Source organism: Carlito syrichta, unplaced genomic scaffold, assembly GCF_000164805.1.
Source record: "Carlito syrichta isolate Samal-C Ts95f unplaced genomic scaffold, Tarsius_syrichta-2.0.1 Scaffold306593, whole genome shotgun sequence".
Taxonomy (NCBI): Eukaryota; Metazoa; Chordata; class Mammalia; order Primates; family Tarsiidae; genus Carlito; species Carlito syrichta.
The window spans coordinates 398,669-407,952 of NW_007250689.1; the positions used below are offsets into that span (position 1 = coordinate 398,669).

At 51.1% G+C, this 9,284-nt stretch overlaps 2 protein-coding genes across 3 annotated transcripts; one reads left to right on the plus strand and one right to left on the minus strand.

The window, feature by feature from the left end:
- Nucleotide 1: 1 nt before the first annotated feature.
- ARHGEF39 (Rho guanine nucleotide exchange factor 39) lies at nucleotides 2-3,281 on the plus strand (the record flags this gene model as incomplete). The annotated part of the gene is made up of 9 exons (XM_008063146.2): nucleotides 2-121; nucleotides 338-432; nucleotides 694-814; nucleotides 1,081-1,199; nucleotides 1,794-1,864; nucleotides 2,113-2,241; nucleotides 2,399-2,628; nucleotides 2,868-2,956; nucleotides 3,136-3,281. Coding segments are annotated over 9 exons (990 nt in total), but the record flags the coding sequence as incomplete, so codon positions are not given.
- A 490-nt stretch (nucleotides 3,282-3,771) lies between these two features.
- On the minus strand, nucleotides 3,772-6,597 carry CCDC107 (coiled-coil domain containing 107). Of its 2 annotated transcripts, XM_008063136.1 has the most exons (6): nucleotides 6,394-6,597; nucleotides 6,152-6,303; nucleotides 4,473-4,533; nucleotides 4,301-4,391; nucleotides 4,101-4,213; nucleotides 3,772-4,019 (listed from the first exon to the last, which is right to left on the minus strand). In XM_008063136.1, exons 1-6 carry the CDS (start codon nucleotides 6,497-6,499, stop codon nucleotides 3,772-3,774), a joined length of 771 nt encoding a protein of 256 aa, XP_008061327.1. In that variant the 5' UTR covers nucleotides 6,500-6,597. The 2 variants fall into 2 exon arrangements, with proteins under 2 accessions (XP_008061327.1, XP_021570729.1); XM_021715054.1 differs by having other exon boundaries at nucleotides 3,772-4,213.
- Between the last annotated feature and the right edge of the window lie 2,687 nt (nucleotides 6,598-9,284).

A 9,284-nucleotide genomic window follows, 5' to 3' on the forward strand; every position in this document is an offset into this window, starting at 1 on the left:
CGGCGCGCGGTGCCCAGTGCAAGAGCAGCGTGCCCGCTGGGAGCGGAAACGCGCCTGCACCGCCCGGGAGCTGCTGGAGACCGAGCGGCGCTACCAAGAACAGCTGGGGCTGGTGGCCACGGTGGGGGCCGGTGGGGGTCCGGTGGATCCTCCCCGTATGGGGCAGGGATCCCAAGGTGGGAGGGCCTCTGCGAGGTCGGTGACCTGGAATCTGGCGGTCTTGGACTAGCCCCGTGCATGGAGAGAGTTCGGGCAGACTTCTGCAGTTCCCGGCTGGTCCTTGGCCGTAGCCTTCGCTTCTCCCAGGCCAAGATACCAATTTTGTCCCCTTCCGCAGTATTTCTTGGGGATCCTGAAAGCCAAGGGGACCCTGCGACCACCACTGCGCCAGGCCCTATTTGGGTCCTGGGAGTTCATCTACGGCGCTAGCCAGTGAGTGGAAACAGCGCGGGGAGAGGGACGGAGGAAGAGCTCTGACCTCCGCCAGGGCGCAGAGCCTGGGGTCAGAGAGACTCAGGTTCATATTCGGAGACTGCCAATTACCTCACCTGTGGTCTTGGCCCAGTGCCTTGACCTGCTCTAGTTCCCCATCTGTAAAATGGGGTAATAGCTGTTAATTTTCATAAGATAATTAAATGAGGTGGTGCCTGAGTAAGTTCTTGGGCTGCCTTTTTACTGTCCTCGCCCACACAGGGAGCTGCTTCCCTACCTGGAAGGAGGATACTGGGGTCAAGGGCTGGAGGGCTTCTGCCGCCACCTGGAGCTGTATACCCAATTTGCTGCCAACGCAGAGAGGTCCCAGACCACCCTGCTGGTAATGTGGACATGACCTCAAGTCTGTCCCCTTTTTCTCTCTTGCCTCTTACAGTTCCTCTTTATCTAGACCCAAACTTTATTCATACATTTCCTGCAGTTATATGTTCCCTGTGGGTGTCCAGCTGTGTGCTAAGTTCCCCGTTGGGAGACAGGGTTTCTCTTTGGAGCACACAGCTTACTGGAGGCTTGGAATGTGAACACAGATGAATGCAGTATAAGGCGTGACTGCTCTCCCTGCTGCCAACCCTTTCCCCCTCATTCCAGGAGCAGCTAAAGAAAAACAAAGGTTTCCGGAGGTTCGTGAGGCTTCAGGAAGGCCGTCCTGAGTTTGCGGGCCTTCAGCTCCAGGACCTGCTCCCTTTGCCTCTGCAGCGACTCCAGCAGTGAGTAAACTCCCCTTGAGTCCAGCCAACCTAAGTCTACAACTGCTGTCCTCAGCTTTGTGCCTTGGAGTCTATCCCAACCCCCCTACCCTCTTCCCTGAGCCAAATTGCTTCTAAAAACAATTTACGAGAGTAAATGTGAATCCAGCGGAGTACCCAGTACCTGCAGCCTTAGGCCCTTAGCTGGGACTGTGGAACTCTATATTGAAGTGAGGGGTCGGGTCTTGTACTAGGGCCTGAGACAGGGCATCTGGAAAAGTGTGTTGAGATGAAGGGCTGGCCTGGTTGAGAATTTCTGTCCCTCAGTTAAGGGCTAGTCAGGATGAAGCATCCTCTTTGGGTTGATAAACCTTCAGTTTCTGATCTGGCCTCCCGAACCATGGTCAGTCTGCCATTGATTCTTCAGTGTGGGATGGAAAAAGGGCCATGTGGTGTGAACCCAAGTTCTAGTCCCAGACGAAAGAGGGGGATACAACAGCCAGAAGCAGATCTTCCTAGTAACTGAAGTCTGTGGATGAGATGATCTGTGCGTCAGGCAGGGGGAATTTTGCCTGGCTCTGCTTCCCCCATAAGCTTCCTACTGTCCAATTCCAGGTATGAGAATCTCATCATTGCTTTGGCTGAAAATACAGGTCCCAACAGCCCTGACCACCAACAGCTCACACGTAGGTTCTTGCTTCTCTCAATGCAGCCTGGAGGCTTCCTCTCCTGTATCCCTTTCTGATTCTGACCTCCAACAATATCTGGTATGTCCCTATCTCCCACTGACATGTATATAATGTTCCTGTTGGCCTGCCTTTTCTTCAAGAAGTCAGACCCTGACCCTGGTCCCCTCCAGAATAGCCCGTCTTTTACCACCATGTCATTCAAAGTCAAAGTTGTGTTGGGAGTGAGGCGGGGGATATTATTCCAGGAGCTGCCCGACTGATAAGTGAGACTGCCCAGAGAGTCCATGCCATTGGTCAGAAACAGAAGAATGACCAGCACCTCCGGCGTGTCCAGGCTCTGCTCAGTGGACGCCAGGCAAAGGGGCTTACCTCAGGTAGTCTGCATACTTCCCCCAGTCCCAACTGTCTCTTTCTTACCTCTCTTCCTCTATAGTCCCAGCACGTATGTCCTATTTTCTTGGCCTCCCTTTCCTTCTGTCACCATGGATCCTGTAGCTGCATCAACCAGCGTAACAGCTCTCCCACCCCCAGGACGCTGGTTCCTCCGCCAGGGATGGTTGTTGGTGGTGCCTCCCCATGGGGATCCTCGGCCCCGCATGTTTTTCCTCTTTGCTGATGTGCTCCTCATGGCCAAGCCTCGACCTGCGCTGCACCTGCTGCAGAGTGGCACCTTTGCCTGCAAGGCCCTCTACCCCATGGCCCAGTGTCAACTCCGCAGGGTCTTTGGCCACTCAGGAGGCCCTTGTGGTGGACTGCTCAGCGTAAGTAATAGGTGGGAAACCTAGGCCCAACATGTATCTCAAATGCTTATATACCAGCTTTTCTCCTTGGCCTGGGTCCCATTTCATAGCAACAGGACCACCTACACTGAGAGAGGTCCTGGGGCTTGGGCTTCATATTTAGTTCTTGTCTCACCCCTGAATTATCACCATGGAAACAAGGGCTTCAGCTTTAACCTGGACCTTTCTGAGCCATGCACTAAGAGGTGGTTTCTCCCTAGCTGTCCTTCCCTCGTGAGAAGCTACTGCTTATGTCCACAGACCAGAAGGAGCTGTCACACTGGTACCACAGTCTGACTCATGCTATCAGGTAAGTTGTGCCTTCCCTTGGGAAGGATGCAGTGATAAGACCTAGGAGCTGGAAACAAGCAGTTCTGATCCCATCTCATGCCCTACATCTGCTTGGGACAGCACCCTCCTCAAGCCCCATGAGTGATTTTGTCTGAATAGAGTGCTCATGCCAGTGCCTGAACTGTCTTCTCTCCACAGCAGCCAGAAGAACTAGAGGAATCTCACAAATTCCAGAACTCAGGATACCTCAAGGATAGGTCAGAGCCAGAAGTACAAAAGGATTTTCTTCAGTACTAAACAAAACACAGAGCCCTTCATGGTTTGACAGGGGTCATTTGTGTTTGCCTGGACCAAGCTACTCTGGGTCACTTGATCAGCTCTTAAGAATCAGGAAACCAGGTCTGACTCAGTTGAACCTTGGTTGAACCAGCCCCTAACACAGATGTGAGGGGGTTTGGGACTGTGTCTGTGGCCAGTCATTTGTCAAGGTTGCAGCTTTGTATATATGGCTATTATTATGTATAGTTTCTACAGTTTATTTTCCCACTGAATTTGAATAAAGTTTTGTTTTGTTTTTGGAAAGACTTTTCTGTCTCAGCTTTGCTATGAGAAAAGGGATTTTTGAACAAGTCTTCAACTTGCACGCTGGTGGCCTCAGCAATACAAGGAAAAGAACTGGAGCTCCCTCTGTCTTCTCTGCTCTCACACTGGAAGACAGCCTCCCTCTTTTTGTCCTAATAAGGGAAGCTTTTCAAGGAGGCCCAGTTGTCCTTAGGCACCTAGTATGGGTGTGTATAACCAGCTGGGATGGAAAAAGCACACAGGAGCACCCAGTTACAAGAACAGACTTTGTTTTATTAAACCTTCAGCTGTTGTCCCTCCTTCCTGGCTGGGGCTCTGACTGGGGCCTTTTGCCACAGCCTTTCTGCATCTTCTCCTTAGCCCTTGCTCCACTTCCCAGGAAGTAGCTGGGTTCCGTGTCTCTGTGCTCCAGTGTACGGGCTCCTCCCAGACCTGATTGTCACCAGTCTCCTCCTCATCTTCCTCTATACATAAGTTGTGAGGAAAGGGTGTGCTGGCCTCTGTGAGGGGAAAGATCAGGCATGTTCCAGGTTTAGAGGCTTTGTCTCCACCTCTGCCAGACTCACCTCCCAACCCTTTACCTGGTTCTGGGAGCGTCACACCCTTGCTTGTCTTGCTGTCCTTTAGCAGCTGGTGGATTGTCCACAGTTTCCCGTTCAGAAGGTCTTGCTGGGCTCCAGCCAACGTAGTCACACTGCAGAAATGTCCACTTAGGGCTGGCCAATCTAGGTCCCCATTTCCCCCACCTGCCACAAATTCCCAGGATCATTGCTCTCCTTACTGCTCAAAAAGGGGATCCAGCTGGGCCATCAGATTGTGCAGGTGCTGCTCTGTCTGGGCCAGCTGTTGTGTTAACTGGGTCAGCTGTTGCTCTGGGGATAAGGAAGAAAAGGAGGTGACCTCTATTGTCCCCCAACCTCCCCCCACCAAGCAGAGACTTCTGCTAAACCCACCTGACTGCAATGATTGCTTCTTGCCTGCCTCCTCTTGGAGAACTGCAGCTTCATCTTTCCCCTGTCGTGGAAGAAGGAAAGGGCGGTATTGCAGCAACAAAGTTCGGCTCCATCCCTTCCATCTCCAAAGCCAGTAAGGAGAGGCACATGCTTTGAGATACAGAAAGCTACTCGGTTTTTACCTCAGAGAATCACAATCACTTCTAGTCTAGCTCCTCACCCAGGACATGAAGCAACATGTCAATACACCCCACACATGATCATTCAGTCTGCTGAAACGCCTCCAGGAATGAGCAACTCTCCAGTTTGATCAAAGCCCTGGTTGTTAGTTCAAATACAAAGCCATATTTGTCCTTCAGGTATTGTCTTTCCATAGTGTTGACTGGAGCCTTCCAAAATACTGTAATGTCTCTTCAATATGGTAGCCCCTCAGGAATTTGAAGAAAATAGTCATGCCCCACCCCTTTTGAGACATTTCTGGTTTAACATCTTCAATCCTTTCGGTCAGTGCCCATTTCACGTGGTTTTCTCTTGCTTTACTGAGTTCATAGAGCTCTTGAAGCAGTTCCCGAGGTGAAAATTCTCCAGGAGTATTCTGATCAGCGGATAAAGCACACTACCTTGTTCCTAGCATTGGTATGGGAAGTGAATTGTCACATGACAAAATAAACCTATTAGTCAACTAGAATGCCTAAGACTCATAAGAGCTGCTGGTAGGTTATGTTTCGTCCAGACTGTACTTGAGTCCAAGAATACAATTTATTAATCTACCCTTGTTCAATTTCATCATTAAATTCAATCCTCCATCCTAGACTGTCAAGTCCACCTGGGATCATTATTAGCTGTTTTGTCTAATTTCATATATCCAAATTAGTTCGACCCTGTATTTTCTAATACAAGTAAGTGATAAGGTCAGGACTGAAGATGCAATCCTGGACAGTACTACTTTTCATCTCAACTGTTTCAATCCACCAAAATGTGGCGTTAACTCACATTTCGCCAGGCGCAGTGGCTCACGCCTGTAATCCCAGCACTCTGGGAGGAAGAGGTGAAAGGATTGCCTGAGCCCAGGGCTTCGAGATCAGCCTGCGCAAATTGGTGAGAAAAATTATCCGGGCGTGGTGGGCACCTGTAGTTCCAGCTACTCGGATGGCTGAGGCGGAAAGATCACCCAAGCCCAGCAGGTCAAGGCTGCGGTAACTGTGAGCATGCCACTGCACTCCAGCCTGGGTGACAGAGTGAGACTCCAACTCAAAAACAAAACAATCTCACATTTCGAGACCCACTTCCCAAGAAGAACATGAGACTGTTTGGTGTCTTCAACTCTAGAAACACCGTGGTGTGGCTGCGGCCTTAAGCCACTTGTGCCAGAGTTGGATCCGCCCTTTTGTAGTATGGACACGAGCTGGGCTCAAATCCCAGCCCCACCAGTTACTAGCTCTGGGTGACCTCTAAGTGACTACTCTTCACTGGATTGTAGAATGACTAAATGTGATGGTCATTATTGATTTACAATCTACCATGCGCCCTTCACATCCATCACCTCGCTGGATCCTGAGAATAATCCCAGAATGTTGGCAGGAATTACTGTCTTCATTTCAGCTGTTCTGCTCTTGGTACCATAGCGCTCCCAAGGGAGATTCAGGCCCAGGGCACCCCCACCCTCGGCCGTCCCGCACCTGCAAACACTTGTACAGCACAAAAGCCACGACGGCTGCGGTGTAGAGCGCCCCTAAAGGCAGCGCCCCGGCCCGGGTCCGCTCGCGCTGGTCCTTGAGCGGCGGTCGCCGCCGGGGTTCCGTGGCCCCGGGGCCGACACCGGCTGGGTTCCCTGCGGAGGGAGGGCAGAGGCGCGTCAGCAGAGCGGGGGCCTGGGAGCCGTGGGCAGTCCCAGCCCCCCTCCAGCAGTCCTCGCTGGTACCTGGGTGTGCCCGGAGGTCGGGGCTGGCGCGGTCTCCGAGGACGCCCGGCAGCGCAGACACAAGCAGCAGCCCCAGCACACCCGAGAGCGGGACCGCACCCGCCATCACCGGCCCAGAGACGGAGGAGGCCCGGGGCTGCGCGGAGGCGGTCCGGCGACGGCAGCCCGCCCCAGTGCGCACGCGCACCCGCACGAGCGGGTCCTGCTCCCGGTCTCCCGGGGAGGCCACGCCCACTCCGGAGAGTATTTGCATAAGGCCGTATCATCTTGGCTTGTTAAAATTCGTTATTGCTTATCTATTTGGATAGCCTTTTAGTCACACTGCCTTCAGAAGTCTACAGTCTTAGCAAACCATGCTTAAAAGTGGTTTTTAGAACCTCCTCTTGCAACAACTTTTCTCACCCTAACTAAAATCCAAAACTTGTTCCTGGTCTATAAAAGGATAGCGGCCGCAGGACATCTGGTAGGCCGTGCTGAAGGCCTGTTTCCTAGGCTACGCACGGGGGACTGGTTCCTTATCCTTCCGCCTAGGGGAAAGTCCCCGGACCTTCGGCAGAGAGTGCCGCGTGCGTCTGCACGCAGACCAACCCGCTTTCCACTGCACCGTCCGCCAAGACGCGAATTCGCTGAGCGGCGTGGCCGCGGGTCGTCAATCCGTCAGCTCTCCTAGTTACGCAGGCAGTGCGTCCCTGGGCGCGCCAACCACACGGGGCTCATTCTCAGCGCGGCTGCTTTTACCGCTTGACGGTCTGCTGAACCTCTAGCTCCTTCCTACCACGTGGGGAGGCGGCTTAGAAAAGAATGGAAGACGGCATATGAATACGCACCAAGGCCCTAGCTTTTCCGATCTTACTCTGTCACAGGAATGCAGTGGCAGGATCATGCGGCGTCAACCCCCTGGGCTCAAGTGGCCCTCCCACCTCAGCCTCCCGAGTGGCTGGGACTACAGACGCACGCCATCACGCCCGGCTGACTTTTTGATTTTTTGGTTGAAACAAGGTCTCACCATACTGCCTAGGCCTGTCTCAAACTGTGGCTCGTGCAATCCTGTTGCCTCGGCCTCTCAAAGTGTTAGGATTACAGGTGTGAGCCACTACTGCCGGCTGAGACCCTATCTCTTAAAAAGGAAAAAAAAAAAAAAAAAGGCTGGGCTCGGCCCAACCTCCTCTCTACAATAAATAAAAAAAATTAGCCGGGCGCGGTAGCACGCACCTATAGCTCCGGCTACTTGGAAGACTGAGGCGGAAGGATCTCCGGAGTCCAGCAAGTCGAGGCTGCAGTGACCGTGAGCGTGCCACTGCACTCCAGCCTGGGCGACAGAGTGAGACTCTGACTCAAAGAAAAGAAAAAGTAATAAAAGTAACAAAAATGTACTAATTGGAAACATATAGTATTAAAGCTCAACAGTGATCACAGCAACTTAGAGTTTAGATCTATACAATATTTTTCAGGGAGGAGCATTTTATCCCTGACATTTTAAAAAGAATTACTGGAACGTGTAATAAAAAAGAAGACTAATTTTTTTTTTAATTTTAAAGATGTGGGGTACAATTTAGGGTTAGGTATACAAATGTTCATTATGCAAGGTACACTTGTTGATGAGGTGTGTCCCCCGCTCCCCTGGCAGTTTCCCATTACTGCCAATCCCTTTCTTTCTCTCTCTCTCTCTCTCTCTCTCTCTCTCTCTCTCTCTCTTTCTTTCCTTCATTCCTTCATTACTTTTTTGAGTCAGAGTCTCACTCTGTCACGGCCACTCTGCCTCAACCTGCTGGGCTCAGGCCATCCTTCCACTCCAGTCTTCCAAGTAGCTGGAACTACAGGTGTGTGCTACCACACCTGGCTTTTTTTTTTATTTTTTATTGTAGAGAGGAGGTCTCACCAAGTTGCCCAGGCTGGTCTCCAACCCCTGAGCTCAGGCAATCCTCTCACCTAGGCCTTCCAAAGTTCTGGGATCACAGGCTTGAGCCACCGAGCTCAGCCTCCAATCCCTTTTTATAGTGTAATGATAGTTATTCAAGGTCTGTTTATGAGTGAGAATATGTGATACTTGGTTCTTTGTTTTTGTGATAGATCACTCAATAGTATAGACTTGAAGTCCATCCAAGTTACTGCAAAGTTCATAATTTTGTCTTTCTTTATGGTTGTATAATAGTCCATCGTGTATATGTACCACATTTTTTATCCAGTCCAAAGAGGACTAATTTTTAATCCACATGTATTTTAAAACTATAGACAATGCCCCCCCACTCTCCACCCCATATTACCCGCAGCTCAAGGGGCAAGACTTCTGCCATCCTCATCATTGGCATGCCGCTGGACTGAATTTAAATTTTAAAAACATATTGTATAGACCAGACAAAAAAAAATCTCTGATTTCTAATCTAAGGTTTAATATTTGGAACTTAAAATCCCTCTTCCCACCTCAATACCTTCCCAAGTGGTCGGGCTGTCTCTAGGTCTGGCAGGTACTCCACTCCCTGAAGTGAACAGGCAGAGACAGGGCTTAGTTTCCCAAGACAGACCTGGGGTAGAGAATTTTTTTTTTTGGTAGTCGGAGTCTCACTCTGTTGCCCAGGCTGGAATGTAGTGGCACACTCACAGCCACTGCAGCCTTGACCTGCTGGGCTCAGGTGATTCTTCCACCTCAGCCTTCCAAGTAGCTGGAACTACAGGCACGTACTACCATGCTCGGCTTATTTTTTGATTTATTGTAGAGATGAGGGCTCACCAGTTTGCCCAGGCTGGTCTCGAACCCCTGGGCTCAGGCGATCCTCCTGCCTTGGCCTCCCAAAGTGCTGCAATTATAGGCTGAGCCACGACACCTGACCCATATACTTTTTTTTTTTTTTTTTTTTGAGTTGGAGTCTCACTTGGTCGCCCAGACTGGGGTG